General features: G+C 41.0%; 1 protein-coding gene across 3 annotated transcripts in view; it reads left to right on the top strand.

Annotated features, from left to right (window-relative positions):
* AASS (aminoadipate-semialdehyde synthase) overlaps positions 1-16,727 on the top strand; it is a 76,703-nt gene that overhangs the window by 13,100 nt on the left and 46,876 nt on the right. For 2 of the 3 annotated variants that reach the window (XM_025291417.3, XM_025291416.3), the window contains exons 4-11: positions 1,986-2,070; positions 5,186-5,253; positions 5,363-5,509; positions 7,299-7,377; positions 7,513-7,640; positions 9,018-9,166; positions 12,485-12,607; positions 12,994-13,105. In XM_025291417.3, coding sequence (XP_025147202.2) covers positions 1,986-2,070; positions 5,186-5,253; positions 5,363-5,509; positions 7,299-7,377; positions 7,513-7,640; positions 9,018-9,166; positions 12,485-12,607; positions 12,994-13,105 — 891 coding nt within the window. The remainder of the gene's footprint in view (positions 1-1,985; positions 2,071-5,185; positions 5,254-5,362; positions 5,510-7,298; positions 7,378-7,512; positions 7,641-9,017; positions 9,167-12,484; positions 12,608-12,993; positions 13,106-16,727) is intronic. The other variant, XM_025291418.3, reaches the window with a different exon arrangement.

The raw sequence follows: 16,727 nt of genomic DNA, 5'->3' as shown, positions 1-16,727 counted from the left end.
GGCTAGAGAGAGCCTCCTCGCTAAGTTGGAACTGAGCAAACCTTTGGCGATGAAGGGTCAAGCCATATCCATCTGGGCAAAGTCTGCTAAGCTAAGAGAATAGTAATACAAAGCCCTGACAGTCTTTTTGAGTAGAGGATTAGAGAAAATCATATTCTAAGATGCTTTTTCTGCCTGCTATGTGAATAACAGTTGGAAGTGAGAGGAGGAGAACAAAATTAATAAGACTGTTAGTCTGGACTAGTCCAGATGCTAGGCTGCCGATGATGGTGGCTTGCACAGAGGTGGCAGAAGCAGAGGCTGTGACTCATGGACAAAACCTGCGTGTATTTTAGAGGCCTGAGCCCACAGGAGCCACTGATGAAGCGAGTGTGGACTATGGGAGAAAGAGAGGAGTCAGGGCTGACTCGTAACGGATTTTGGTTTCAGTAACTTAAAGGAGTTGCCTTAGATTGAGATGATGCCACTGCCAGAGGAACGGGCTTGTTTGGAAGGATCAAGAGCTGGGTTTAGGGCCTGTTGAGTTTAATTTGTCCATTAAACATTGAAGGGGAGAAGCTGAGTGGGCCATTGAATGTGAATCTGTAGTTCAGGAAGCCAGCTCCTCCTGATACACAGTTGTCAGAGACTAGAAGATATCTAAAGCCATGAGATTGGATGAGGGCAGGGAGTAAGTGTGGATGGAGAAGTCCAAGGTCTAAGTCCTGGAGTAAAGATATTAGGCCCTTAGAAACTAGACTAGCATTTGACAGTAGGCAGAGGACAGGAGAATTTCATGAACAGTAAAAGCAGTAGAGGAAAATGTATTTTATATAGGTACCCAGAATACATCCTTACTATTTTCAAATTCACTAAACAGAGACTACAGTTAATTTGTAGTGTTTCAAAAGAACAAATTCAAAAACTAATTAATGAAAATAATAAGAATGTTTCACGTTAAGCAGATAAACTCCTCAAAAAGTACTTCAGAAACTTTTTTTTTGGGTTGTATGAACTTTTGTTCATTTCAAGAAAATTAATGAAAAGAGACCCAGCAGGGCTGCTTTGGGGCAACATTTTTGAAACAAATTACTTGGAGTTGGATGAATATTAAATATTCTTAAATACATGGACATGGTAAAAATTATATTATCTTTGAGGAAATAGAGTATTTAAGACATTCTATAATTACAATATGTTAGTAGCTTTTAAGTATGAATTAATAGAGGATTTCCAAGAGAAAGGGAAGATTCCCTTTTCTTGGAAGGAAAGGAAAGGGGAAGGATATGATTTTAGTGAAAATGAGGAAGTGAAAAACAAGCAGTTTGTTTTATTTTTTAAATAAAGCTTGCTCGTGAAAGCCTGGAGAGAGAAAACAGAGAGAAAGAGAAAGAGATACTAAGAGAGTCAGAAAGAGAGAGAAGAAGAGGAAGAGAGAGAATGAGATAGATTTGCGTGTACGGACTTGAGAGGGTGTTTTGTTGTCATTTTTAAGGTATAAGGGAGACTTGGGCATATTTAGAATGGCTGAGGGGAAGGAACACAGTAAAGAGAGACAATGCGAGAATGAGAATAAATTCAAGAGTGGTCTTGGAGGACACAGAAAAAAGCTGGGATCTAGCTCACAAGGATTAGTCTCAGGAAGGACTTGTTTTTGAGACTAGAGGGAAGGATGTGAGGATGAGTGGGGCATTATGTAGAAATATTGGTTGATGGTGCTGGGCTAAAAGTTAAAAGATATCATGCCTTTGTTATTTTATTGCCTGCCATCAAGGGACATTAGCATCCCGCTAGGAGCATTCTTTCATTTCTCATCGCAAACCTATCCTTGGTTTGCGACCCAGCATTTTCTAAGTGTTTCATGGTGTACCTCATGGTAACTTCTGTTAGCAAGTCAAGATATATTTTATAAGAGGGAAAAATGTGAAATACCCACTTGCTCATATATGTGTTCTACCCATTGAAATTAAGCTGGATGATTTAGACATTTTTTATCATTTCTTCAGGAAATCCGACTTATTGATTATGAGAAAATGGTGGATCATAGAGGAATACGGGTGGTGGCATTTGGACAGTGGGCAGGTGTGGCAGGTAGGTATCCAAGGCTGCTACATCGCTCACTTTCTAAATTTGCCTGAAAAGTAACTGTTTTTTCTGTGGCAAGGGGATGGGAGTGTTCATTTCCACCAATAAAAATAAATATGGGGGAGTGTGAGTAAGGATGATGAATATCAGGGGACTAAAATGAGACACTACACATATTACAGAGATAAAGAAAAGGAACAGAGAGAAGGACAACAGCTATGGATAGGCTTGGAATTTTTCTGTTTGGGAGCTGGAAAGAGAGGTCAGTTTGGTGATGAGAAATTTGATGGTTGCAAGAAAGGGAGAAATGGGAGAGGTAAGATCGGAGAAGGCAATGGCACCCCACTCCAGTGCTCTTGCCTGGAGAATCCCATGGATGGAGGAGCCTGGTAGGCTGCAGTCCATGGGGTCGCTACGAGTCGGACACGACTTCACTTTCACTTTTCACTTTCATGCATTGGAGAAGGAAATGGTAATCCACTACAGTGCTCTTGCCTGGAGTATCCCAGGGATGGAGGAGCCTGGTGGGCTGCCATCTACGGAGTCGCACAGAGTCGGACATGACTGAAGCGACTTAGCAGCAGCAGGAGCAGCAGACTACTTGAAGGTCTGTGATTGTCAGAATAAGTAGACAGAAAATTTGTAAGGAACAGAACACACAGCACTATCAACCACCGTGACATCAGTGACAGTTCTTGCGCGCCCAGCATTCCACCTAGCAGCTTGCAGAACAGAATAAACATTCCTTTCAGGTCATGTGGAACATCCGCCTAGATGGGCCATGTGCTGGGTCACAAAACAATCCTCAATAAATTCAAAAGTTTAAAAACCATAGAGTATGTGCTCTGACTATAATAAAATTGATTTTGGTATTATAATGCAAAGATATCTAGAAAATTTCCAATATTTGGAAGATAAACCATGTTTTTAAAAATAATCCATGAGTGCAGAAGACCTCACAGGAAAAATTAGGAAATATTTTTAGTTGAATGAAGAATTAAAACAGCACACAAAAATTTGTTGAATGCAGGTAAAATGCTGTTTAGAAGGAAATTTATAGCATTTAATCCTTTTATTAGAAAAGAAGAAAGCAAAAACTAAAAGCTGGTTATTTTTTAAAAAATCAGTAAATTTTATAAACGTCCAGTTAGATTAATTTTTAAGAAAAGAGACAGAGAAGCCACATTTTAAAAAAAGCAATATTAGGAGTACAACAGGAATTATCACTATATACGTCACAGATTTTAAAAGGATAAGGAAATATTATGGATAGGCCAATAAATACGACAACGTTGACAAAATAGGTAAATCCTTGCAAGACACAACTCACGAAGAAATAAAATTCTTGAATATCAATGTACAAAATAAATTATAGGCATTTGTCAAGAGAAGCAAATTATTATTGGTAAAGAATTATTTGTAGTAGCTTCATTCATAATAGCCCAGGCAATCAGCAGAGGAATGGATAAATAAATTGCAGTATAGCCATAGAATGGAACACTCCTCAGCAGTAAAAAGAAGCAAACTTCTTATACACATAAAGTATGCATGAATCTCAAAAGCATTATTCTGAGTAAGAGTAGACAGACAAAAGAATAATAAATATTTAAAATTTCATTTGTGTGCGACTATAGAAGAAACTATGCTACACAGACAGAAATAGAATCAGTTGTTCGGAACCAAAGCTTGGGGAGGATTGACTGGGTGATGGGAGTAGCCTATATCTTAATTACGTTGGTGGGAATATGGGTGTGTACATTTGTTAACAGTTAACAAAGTTTAGACTTTAAATTGGTGTGATCTATAGTGTATAAATTATTCCTTAAAAGTAAACATCAGAAAAAAGATCAAAGAAAATTTGTCAGAGATATGGAGAGGGAAAGTTCTCTTCCGAGGAAGAAGAAGGGGAGAATGGATGCTGAGGTCCTCACTATGGGCATGCTAAGTTTTTGCTATTGAAGGACATCCAAAATGAGAAGTCCATGAGGTAGTTGACTGGGTCTTGAAATAAAATATCTGTGTTAGAGATACAGACTTGTAGTCATCAGCATGCAGAGAATACTTGAAATTTAGGAATGAATGAATTTAGCTCAGGAAAATAAAAATGTAAAGATTGAAGAGAAGAGAGCCTAGAACAAAATCCTGGGGGTGACAGTGTTAAGCAAGGGGCAGGGGACACTAATATACAAAGAATAGGCATGCAAAGAGGAGCATGAAGAAATTTAGGGTGATGGTGTGTTCAAGCCAGGCACGCTGAGGGAAGAGAGTTCCAACAAAAAGAAGCTCTACAATCTGCCTGCAGTGCAAGAGACCCCATTATGATTCCTCGGTCTGGAAGTTCCCCTGGAGAAGGGATAGTCTACATACTCCAGTATTCTTGGGCTTCCCTGGTGGCTCAGACTAAAGAATCCGCCTGCAATGCAGGAGACCTGGGTTTGATCCCTGGGTTGGGAAGATCCCCTGGAGAAGGGAAAGGCTACCCACTGCAGTATTCTGGCCTGGAGAATCCCCATGGACAGAGGAGCCTGGCTGGGTACAGTCCATGGGGTCACAAAGAGTCAGACACAACTGAGTGACTAAGTACACATTGCCAAATGCCTCTGACAAGTAAGTCAAGGTCTGCAAAGTGTCCACCGAGTTTAGCTGTGTAGGTCACTGAAATAGCTGAGGGTGGGAGGAGGGGTCATAAGGTTAATGGTGACTTTGTTTTCCACATGTTCATTTGTTTTTGGTACCCGAGAAATGGAGATGTGTTTAAATGTTAAGAATTAACCAATAGAGAGGGTTAGAAAGAGGACATAATTCCAGAGTAAATTCCTGAGTGAGACAGGAAGGATGGGATCTGGAGCAAAGGTGGAAAGATTAACCTTAGAGAAGAAGAGGCACACTCCATTTTAGCAGGATTGGAAGTGGAGGGGACAGGAGGGGGGTGCAGCTGGGTTAATACTTTTGATGGCAGAAATTTGAGGGAATGGATAGATAACTTCCAGGGCCCCTTCCAAACCTGAGATGCTGTGGTCCGTGCTTCCTCAGAGCATGGAGCAGGTTGGAGAACTGGCGGAGAGAAGAGTTTCCAGTTCTCCTAACTAACCGTCTTTCTGTCGGTCTGATTCTGCAACAGGGATAATCAACATTCTTCATGGGATGGGTTTAAGGCTCCTTGCTTTGGGACATCACACACCTTTTATGGTGAGATGTTTATTGTGTCTCATTTTTTTTTTTTAAGCACGTCACATTTTAAACATAGAAACGTGTCATGGGTGGTCCACTAATGTGAATCACATATGCTTGTTTGCAGCACATTGGCATGGCTCATAACTACAGGAACAGTGGTCAGGCTGTGCAAGCTGTCCGCGATGCTGGCTATGAAATATCTCTGGGTTTGATGCCGAGGTCAATAGGGCCCTTAACATTTGTGTTCACAGGGACTGGTAATGTATCTAAGGTAAATTCCAATTGTCTTCTTTCCGTAAAGCAGTATGGAACTCGGGCACTAACCTGAAGGATGTGGGCATTTTGTTGATGTTTCAGAGCCTTTCTTTTCCATGACTGGGCATTCTATTCTTGGTACTTTTCTTACCTATGAACTTTTCCTGTAGTAAAGAACAGTACTGGTCCAAACTTACTCTCTTTGCTTTTAGTTGATTCCAAGCGGTCAGGGGCTTTGAATGCTTTTTGTTTTCCTTTTAGACAGATAATTCCTTGCAGTGAAAAGTTCTGTTCTTAGGGTGCTCTATTTTACCTCAGTCACTGAGATGTCCCAAAATTTAGAAGTAACCCCAAGATGAGATGCTAAGAAACTTAATTCAAGACTAGAATAAGTCTTATAGCTATAATTATGTCATAATTAATAAGTCTTATAACCTATAACTATATATATAGTCTTATAATTAATAAGACTATGCTATGCTATGCTATGCTAAGTCACCTCAGTCGTGTCCGACTCTGTGTGACCCTAGAGATGGCAGCCCACAAGGTTCCCCCGTCCCTGGGATTCTCCAGGCAAGGACACTGGAGTGGGTTGCCATTTCCTTCTCCAATGCATGAAAGTGAAAAGGGAAAGTGAAGTCGCTCAGTCGTGTCCAACTCTAGTGACCCCATGGACCGCAGCCATGGGAGCAGCCATGGCTTCTCCATCCATGGGATTTTCCAGGCAGGAGTTCTGGAGTGGGGTGCCATTGCCTTCTCCAAACTAATAAGACTAGAACTGTTATTTTCTTCCTTCTGGGGTAGTTTTGAGAATGCATTTGTGATCCCCTAGAGAAACTTATCAGAGAAGGCAATGGCACCCCACTCGAGTACTCTTGCCTGGAAAATCCCATGGATGGAGGAGCCTGGTAGGCTGCAGTCCATGGGGTTGCTAAGAGTCAGACACAACTGAGTGACTTCATTTTCACTTTTCACTTTCATGCATTGGAGAAGGAAATGGCAACCCACTCCAGTGTTCTTGCCTGGAGAATCCCAGGGACGGGGGAGCCTGGTGGGCTGCTGTCTATGGGGTCACACAGAGTCGGACATGACTGAAGCGACTTAGCAGCAGCAGCAGCAGCAGAGAAACTTATAATTGTAAAATAGATCTTTCTTCCATGAGACTGTTTTACAAACAGGACATCGCTATAGTATACTGTGAGATAGCCATGTGATTTTTTTTTTTTTGGTAGGAAATACAGTTTCCCCACTTCAAATAATTTCTGCAATGGAACAAAAGTTAAATAGAAATATTTTTATTGTACTCTCAATTCTAAACACTTTTGTGTCTGTGCTGAATAACTTTAAGTAAAAAATTAAAGCCCACCATGCATGCGTGCGTGCTCAGTCCCTTCAATTGTGTCCAGCTCTTTGTGAGCCGATGGGCCATAGCCTGCCAGCCTTCTCTGTCCATGAGATTCTCCAGGCAAGAATACTGGAGTAAGTTGCCTCCAGTTGCCTCCTTCAGGTGATCTTCCCGACTCAGGGAGCAGACCCACATGTCCTGTGTCTCCTGTACTGCAATGTTTTTTTTACCCAGTGAGCCACCTGGGAAGCCCCCCCTCCAATGAGTGGTGTTTAAATGGTTTGCAGGCCGTATGCAAGAAGCTCCTCTGTACTTTCCTGTTGTGGTCCCAGCTGCAGGGCAGGGCAGGTAGAGCTTGTAACTGTGGGGAAAGTGAGTTGGAACCTTTTGAGGAAATGAGGAAAACATATTGGCTCTTTTCCGATTGATTTTAAAATGTTCACTCATGCATTATTTACAGGGAGCCCAAGAAATCTTCAATGAATTACCTTGTGAGTATGTGGAGCCACATGAATTAAAAGAAGTTTCCCAAAATGGAGGTGAGGAGGGGGGAGGAGAGAGTGACTGTGTATGTATCTTTGACTGTTTTTAACAGTTTGTGCATTATAATATTTTATCATCATAAACCTATATCACTTGTGACCCACTTTACTAATTTCTTTCTCCTCTGCAAGACCTGAGAAAAGTGTACGGGACAGTGTTAAGTCGCCATCATCATCTTGTCAGGAAAACAGATGGTGTATATGACCCTGTAGAGTATGACAAATACCCCGAGCGCTACATTAGCCGTTTTAATACTGATGTGAGTATCAGACCTAGCTTTTGAGTCACTTGCTCATGATACACTATAGTTAGGCTGTTTTTAAGGCAAGAAATTGTGAATGTGTACCTTGATTTTTCAGTTCCCTGTATTGATTTGTTGTGAGTCCTTTGGGTATTATGAGTTGTTCTTAGGAATTGTTGGCTTTTATTGATGTTTGGAGAGGCCTTTGCCTGGTAACTTTGTGGCTTCTGTGGGTGTACCCTTTTCTTCACTGACTCCTTTCTACTTGAGGTCTGCACATGCCTAATAGCTCTAAACCATTTCCTGTGGGTTACTGTTTTCTGTATTTATCGTGAGTTAGTACTTGGACAAAGCACAATGTGGATGAGTTTTGATTTCAACATTGGTCCATCATTTCTATGACCACAAGTTGCAATCATAATCTCTGCCAGCCATCTTGAAATACATTTTGATTACAGGGAACCAGCGTGAAATAGTATGGTCTCCACTGTATAAAAGCTACTTCCAATTCACATCCTTCTGCTGGGGACACAATGGTCTCATCTTGTAAAAGGGATAATATATGTGTGCTCTGTAGTCATTGGTTATGCATTCGTCCTCCTCAAAATCAGCCAACAAAAATGCATGCACCTCTTGTGGAAAGGCAGGTTTTAAATAATTTTAAATGTGTGAACAAATATAGCATTTATAGATTTTGGTATGAAATTCAGTGTTATAACATGTAGAGCATGTTATAGAAGAAGGACCTTTACCTTCACCTTGAGAATGCTTGAGATGCTTGAGAAACAGGAATTATAAAAACTAGTTTCAAATTGAAAAATTTTGAACCTAGTAAATTTCCGTCCCTTCTCTTTTCCCCAATCACAGAAGTATTGGTGATTGGATGCATCCTAAAACTTATAATGACCTAGTTATCATGTATGCATGCATGTAGCACATTTGTCCATGGAGCTTACAGATGTTATCTGATTTAATCTTCACAGCATTCCATTGAGGAATGGGGTACGTATTATCCCCATCTGGCAGGTAAGGAAAACAGAACCCAGGGAAGTTGAGGTAGAATGCTTTAGATCATACTCTACTAGAGGCTGAGCTGGAAATAGAACTCTTGGTTGCTTAAATTTCTATTTCTCTTTTATCGGCTATGCAGTATATTGTAGAACACTGATATTGATTATATTTATGTTCATATGTTTTTCTATGAGGTAGTTCTCCACCAAAATCTGGGTGGATATTTATTGCCTTTGCTTCAAAATGTAGCCACTGACTTCGCAAATAACAAAGTCAGTTAGAGGTAATGTTGTTTCTCATGAATTTTACTGATAGTTCTCTTTCAACACGCTGCACCGAAAAGGGCTATTTCCTATCTTGTTGAACTTGGAATTTCCTTTCCAGATTGCACCCTATACAACTTGTTTAATTAACGGGATCTACTGGGAACAGAACACCCCTCGTCTACTCACCCGCCAAGATGCTCAGAGTCTCCTGGCTCCAGGCAAGTCCCCAGTTGCTGGTGTTGAAGGCTGCCCTGCATTGCCACACAAGTAAGGACTTCAGCAATGACAGCAGTGTTCAGCAGCAGGCCCGCTGGGAGGGTATCACACAGGGATCCAAATAGCACAGGACTTGACTGTTAGTAACTGGTTATCTGCCTTCAGTTCAGTTCAGTTCAGTCGCTCAGTCGTGTCAGACTCTTTGCGACCCCCATGAATTGCAGCACACCAGGCCTCCCTGTCCATCACCAACTCCCGGAGTTCACCCAAAACCATGTCCATCGAGTTGGTGATGCCATCCAGCCATCTCATCCTCTGTCGTCCCCCCTTCTCCTCCTGCCCCCAATCCCTCCCAGCATCAGAGTCTTTTCCAATGAGTCAACTCTTCGCATGAGGTGGCCAAAGTACTGGAGTTTCAGCTTTAGCATCAGTCCTTCCAATGAATACCCAGGACTGATCTCCTTTAGAATGGACTGGTTGGATCTCCTTGTAGTCCAAGGGACTCTCAAGAGTCTTCTCCAACACCACAGTTCAAAAGCATCAATTCTTCCGCGCTCAGCTTTATTCACAGTTCAACTCTCACATCCATACATGACTACTGGGAAAACCATAGCCTTGACTAGACGGACCTTTGTTGACAAAGTAATGTCTCTGCTTTTGAATATGCTATCTAGGTTGGTCATAACTTTCCTTCCAAGCAGCAAGCGTCTTTTAATTTCATGGCTGCAATCACCATCTGCAGTGATTTTGGAGCCCCCCAAAAATAAAGTCTGCCACTGTTTCCACTGTTTCCCCATCTATTTGCCATGAAGTGATGGGACTGGATGCCATGATCTTAGTTTTCTGAATGTTGAGCTTTAAGCCAACTTTTTCAGTCTCCTCTTTCCCTTTCATCAAGAGGCTTTTTAGTTCCTCTTCACTTTCTGCCATAAGGGTGGTGTCATCTGCATATCTTAGGTTATTGATATTTCTCCTGGCAATCTTGATTCCAGCTTGTGCTTCTTCCACGTTACTTAATATCCTGGCAATATTTGACAGTTAACCTTCTCTCTCTCTGTCTCTTTTTTTTAAAATTGAAGTATAATGATTTACAATGTTGTTAGTTTCAAGTGTACAGCAAAGTAATTCAGTTATACGTATGTATAAAGCAACATCCCCAAAGTTAGAAGAAGTGTTCTGGACTTAAGTGATCTGTATTTAGTTTTCTGTGTTAAGTGATCACTGGACTCTGTGATAACATGTTAGGGAGAACTGATATAACAAGGTTTCTTTTTCTTTCTTCCTTTCTTTTTGCCCTAGGCAGCCAGTTTATTTTTTATTGAAGCATAGTTGATTTACAATGCCATGTTAGTTTCAGGTGTAAGCACAGTAATTCAGTTATATATATATATATATATATATATATATTCTATTTCAGAATCTTTTCCATTATAGGTTATAATAAGATACTAAATATAGTTCCCTGTGCTATACAGTAGGTCCTTTTTAAAAAATCTATTCTATATATAGTAGTGTGTATCTGTTAATCCCAAACTCCTAATTTATCCCTCCCTCACCTGCTGTGCCCATTGGTAACCCTAAATTTGTTTTCTGTGTCTATGAGTCTATTTCCTTCCCTCCTTCTTGAAATTCTGTTCTCTTAACTTCTATGAATCCACATGTAGCTCAAAATTAAACTCCTCAGAGAGGTCTGTACTTGCTTCCCCATTCCCATCTCTCCTCAGTTTGCTACTGTTTTTTCCCCTGGAATTCTTTTGCTTATGATTTTAAATTTTCTTGTATTTATGATTTTTCCTGCCTTACTAGAACTTAATCTCCTTAAGGATAAGGGCCCTATTTATCTTGACCACAGATATCCAGTATGTTGTTTGAAGTACAAATTTCATTCAAATAATAACTAATGTTGAATAAATTAAGTAATCCATACATATTTGTGGAGCACCTGGTCTTCCTGGCACTGTGCTAAGCTGAGTGATAAAGAAAATATATGACTGTTACCCTCACGCATGTAGCTGGCATCAGGTAAATGCCACGGTAATGCTGGGAGCAATCAACATCAGAGGAGTTTAGAAGAAAGTGGGAAGGGGTGTGGGCTTGGCAAAGTCTTTAGAGAGGAGTAAGAACAAGGATTTCAAGTCACAGGGTTGGTGTTTGATAAATATGGAAACACCAAAGCACAATTTAAGACAGTGAGTGGGATAGTCTAGCCCTAGGATAGGGTTTATATGGGCAGTTGGAAACTAGAGACTGGGCAGGAAAATTGTGGTCAACCTCTAAAGGATTTCTAATCCTGGGCTGAAACTTTTGTTCATAATTTCAGAGATTTCCATGTATTAACATGTAAAATTATACAGTACTAAGCAGGGTGGAGGTAGTGCAATTGAAAAATCTAAGTTGTTTAAAGTTAACTAAGTAGTTCAGCTTTAGGCTGTTGTCAGTGATTTCTCTAGGAAAGCTTTTTTAAAAAAATCTTTTTATTGAGTATAGTTGATCCGCCTGCAATGCAGGATACAGGAGACATGGGTTCTATCCCTGGGTCGAGAAAATCCCCTGGAGGAGGAAATGGCAGCCCACTCCAGTATTCTTGTCTGGAAAAAAAAATTGCATGGACAGAGGAGCCTGGCAGGCTACAGTCCATGGGGTTGCAGAGAGTCGGATGTGACTGAGTGACTAAGCATAGCTGATTTACAACGTTGTGTTAGCATCAGGTGTACAGCAAGTGAACCAGTTATACAATACATATGTGTGCATACGTGCTAAGTCACTTCAGTCCTGTCCAACTCTGTGACTCTGGACTATAGCCCACCAGGCTCCTCTGTCCATGGGATTCTTCAGGCAAGAATACTGGAGTGGGCTGCCATGCCCTCCTCTAGGGGATCTTCCTGACCCAGGGATTGGACCCACGTCTCCTGTGGCTTCTGCATTGCAGGCAGGTTCTCTGTTGCTGAGCCACCAGGGAAGCCCACATATATCTATATCCACTCATTTTTAGGTTCTTTTCCCTGTAGGCCATTACAGAGTAATAAGTAGAGTTCCCATGGTACAATAAGTCCTTACTAGTTATCTATTTTATATATAGCAGTGTTTATGGGGAAGGGACTTTTCCTTTTTGTTTCATCTCTTTTCGTTTCCTGTCTTCCTCTTTTTCTTTTTGCTTGTGGTGACTAAAACTCCTATCAGGAAGATTCTCTGTACCCCAGAAGATCTGTTTCCTGAACAATGAGCCATAGGAAAAAGAGCTAAGAGCCTAAGAAATATTTGCCGTCTACTTTAAAAAATTTCTAAGCACTTTTCATTTTTATTCATTTTTAATTCTGTTGGAAACTCCAGAGATCCATGCTCTCATCTAAGTATTGATGTTATTTACAGACTTGTGGCAATATGTGACATTTCAGCGGACACAGGAGGATCCATTGAGTTTATGACTGAGTGTACGACCATAGAGCGTCCCTTTTGCATGTATGATGCAGATCAGCATATTATTCATGACAGGTGAGTTTGCTAAAGCGGTTAGATGGGGAGAGATACATAACAATATATCATTTACTTCCTTTGATATGCTACTCTAAAATACCCACACTGAGTGACTGAGCACAACAACAACAATGCAAGTTTCCAGAGATATGCTCAAATATATTTAAAAACTTGGTGGAAAAACCACATACAAATTTGAGCACTTAAATGCACACACATGTATGTATGTACTGCATTTCAAAATGGGTTGCTGAAGAAGGGAAAGGTTTTATTTGAAAAGGCTTGTTTATTTTCTTATATACCATGGCACAAAATTACAAATATATAATAGAGCAGACATCTGGAAAAGTTAGAACTTACACATAAATTTTGTCCATCTGAATGAAACATGTTGCTTCTCCTAGTGTGGAAGGCTCTGGGATTCTGATGTGTTCCATTGACAATTTGCCAGCACAGCTTCCAATTGAATCTACAGAATACTTTGGAGACATGCTTTACCCTTATGTTGAAGAAATGGTAAGTGGACTGGTAGCATCAGCAACATCTCTGTGGCTTTAAGTAGAACTTTGGAGTGATCTTATGAGCATTCTGGTCTTCTGTACCTAAGAAATCTGTTGTAAAATGAAATGCCAGCCCTTCCCCAAAGCACTTACTGACACTCTTATTTCACCCATTCTTCTTACTTGTTTCATGGGAAATGTTATTATGTAACTGCCATCATGCTTCATTACAATTGCATTTGCCTCTCATTATGCATACTTTATTAAGAATGTTCCTGACATTGGAGATGAGGTTTACTTTATTTCCACTTTTCTTCTGCTTTCTAGATCAGTTCATACTAGGGCGTTCTTACTGTACTGTGACTGGATGTGTGTGTGTGTGTATGTGTGCGCTCAGTCATTCAGTTGTGTCTGACTCTTTTTGACCCTATGGATTGTAGCCCACCAGAGTCTTCTGTCCATGGGATTTTCCTGGCAAGAATAATGGGGTGGGTTGCCATTTCCTGCTCCAGAAGATCTTCCTGACCCAGGGATTGAAGCCATGTCTCCTGTATCTCCTGCACTGGCAGGAGGATTCTTTACCACTGCACCATGGATTTGAAAAATCAGAAATGGAATATTTTGTTGGAGTTTAATCAGTAATGCTTAGTTAAATGACAGCCTATGTTCTAGTCATGTATTATTCACTGTGATCAGTGATTGTTGAAATACTGGGTTTATCTATTTTTTAAAAAATAATTTACCTTTATTATTTATTTATTGGGCTCTGCCGGGTCTTAGTTGTGGCATGCAGGATCTTTAGCTGCAGGCATGTGGGATCTAGTTCTCTGAGCAGGGATCGAATCCTGGCCCCTGCTTTGGGAGCAGAGTCTTAGTCATGGGACTACCAGGAAGTCCCAGTATTGTGTTATCTAAATTCCACTTTCTCTGTCAGAAAAAGGCTTTCTTGTTTCATTATTTATCCTAAACATTCACACCCATCATGCTTTATTTCTGTTGCTGATGGTTGTCTGCCTCTGGCAAGGTTCCAAAGGTCTGAAGAGTGGCTCTTGTGCTTTTCATCCATAGTTTCACCCAGGAGCTCTCAAACTAAGATGGGGCAATAGGTAATGTGGCCTGAATACTTGCAGCTTCCAGTCTATCTTCTTTCACTTACTATTCTATTTTGACCCTTTATTTTTCCTCCTGGAATATGTCAGCAGGGAGATATAACAGGCTTTAGAAAATGCAGGTAGCAGGCATTATTATGGTTGGAAACAATATTGTACAGCACTTACTATGTTCTAGACAGTGTTCAGATTGTTTATTTGGCTGCATCGGGTCTTGGGTGCATCAAGGGAATCCTTTGTTGCAGTGCACCAGCCCTCTGGTTGCGGCACTCAGCTCTGGAGCGCCCAGGCTCAGCACTTGCAGCATACGAGCTGTCTAGCTGCAGCTCAAGGGCCTAGTTGCTGTGTGGCATGTGAGATCGTAGTTCCCCAACTAAGGATCGAACCCACATCCCCTGTATTGCAAGGTGGACTCTTAACCACTGGGCCACCAGGGATGTCCCCAAATTACTTTATATATTTTAATTTTTAAATACTCATGATCACCCTCTCAGGTAGGTACCATTATCAACCTATTTTACTGATTAGAAAACTGAGGCACACGAAGAAGTGAAGGCTGAGAAGGGCTGCTGACGCATCTGGTGCTGGACTTGTGATGTGTCTGGAATTGACTCTGAGGAGTTAAAGTAGCTTGAGAAAGGATAGTACAAATGTCAAATTTTACTGGAGACGTCAACTTGTTTTATGGCCTTGAGTCAAGCACTCACTTGCTTTCTGCACCTCGGATATTTTACCTATAAAATGATATTTAATCGTTAAAAATATTTTAAAAATGTATTTGCCGTTATTATTTTTACTTTTTGGCTCTTTGTCGCTGCGGGCCGGCTTTCTCTGGCTGTAGTGAGCGGGGCTACTCTCTAGTTGGGTGCTCAGGTTTGTCACTACAGTGGCTCCTCTCGTTGCAGAGCACAGGATCCAGGGCATGTGGGCTTCTCTCGGTGTGGCGCTTGCGCTTAGCTGCTCTGTGGCATGTGGGATCTTCCCTAACCAGGGATTAAACCCCCGTCTTCCTCATTGGCAGGCGGATTCTTAACCACTGGACCACTAGGGAAGTCCTGATAATACATAATCTTAATGGTCCCTCCAGTTCTAACATTCTGTAACTGTAAATGTCTAAGTGGCTGAAAGGCACATATATATTTTAAAAGTAATTTACCCAGATGTTTACTATTTGCAGGGATGCTCATTCATTTCCCTCTGGGATCATTTCCCTGAAGAATCAATAACTTTTGTTAGCCCTTTACATGAGTTTTTTGTTTCAGATTTTCTTTTTTGCAGTTCTAAAATTTCTTTTTTTTTTTCTCCTGAGAATTTCTTTTGATTTATCTTGAGTGTAGTTTTCCTTATCACATAGAGCAGAGTTGTAAAAGCCACTCCACGGTCTACCTGTTATTTCCAAAATTCTGGGTAAACTTCAGCTTGAAATATAGTGATTGTCTTTTCCCCTGAGAATGAGTCGGGTCATAGTTTTCTGATTTTCTTAAGCTGAATAATTTTGAAGTACATTGTGGATACAGTGAAGACTCATGCTGTGGAAATTCCAGATTGTTACATTTCTCTGTAAAGTGTTGATTTTGTTTGGTTTATTTGGCTTTTTTTTTTTTAAGCAGACAATTAATGAGGCTAGACTTAAACTGAAAACTCTGTCTCACCTGAGACAGGTATCTCAAGTAAAAGTTCAGCTTTTTCATCCTTTCTGGGCTGCTTGTCGTCTGACCTGCACATGCTCAGTCCTTCCAGACTCGGCCCAGAGCTGACATGGAAGCTGGGCTTCACTTTTATCTGAGTCTGTCATTTCTGGCATTTGCCGCTCACACTCTAGAGCAGGCTGTGGTGCCCAGGGTTTCGTTCCTGTTCCCTTAGATCAGAAAGTCAGTGAGCTTGCTGCCTGATTCTACTTCCTCACAGCACATGGCCCCTCCTCAGGGCAATACCCAAAAGGACCGCACGCTCAATTTCAGCACTGATTATTTCTTCTGAGTTTTGACATTCTCCCTAAACTGCCTGCTCTTCTTCATTCTCTGAAACTGTCATGTAGTTAGTTTTGCTTGTATTTTGTCCAGAGTTTATAGCTGTGCTGTATAGAAGGGATAGTTAGCACTTCGTCCCTACCTGAAATAGAACCCGTCAGTCATAATGCATTGATTAGATCAACTTGACTCCAGCAGAGTCTTGGAGTAGCTAGAAGAGCTGTTGCTGAGCCTTTGGCTTTCTTTCCTTTTTTAAAAAATATAATTTTATTTATTTTTTGCTGTGCTGGGTCTTGGTTGCTGTGAGGGCTTTTCTCTAGTTGCAGCGAGCAGGGGCTCCTCTTCATTGCAGTGTGAAGGCTTCTTATTGCTGTGGCTTCTCTCGTGGAGCATGCGTTTGAGGGCACATGGGTTCAATAGTTGCTGTTCCCTGGCTCTAGAGCACAGGCTCAATAACCGTGGTGCATGGGCTCAGTTGCTCCACGGCATGTGGGATCTTCCCAGACCAGTGATTGAACCCATGTCTTTTGTATTGGCAGACGGTTTCTCTACCACTAAG

Source organism: Bubalus bubalis, chromosome 8 (genome assembly GCF_019923935.1).
Source record: "Bubalus bubalis isolate 160015118507 breed Murrah chromosome 8, NDDB_SH_1, whole genome shotgun sequence".
NCBI classification, from domain to species: domain Eukaryota; kingdom Metazoa; phylum Chordata; class Mammalia; order Artiodactyla; family Bovidae; genus Bubalus; species Bubalus bubalis.
Note: the sequence above shows the minus strand (reverse complement) of the source record. Positions and strands in the feature narration are given on the sequence as shown.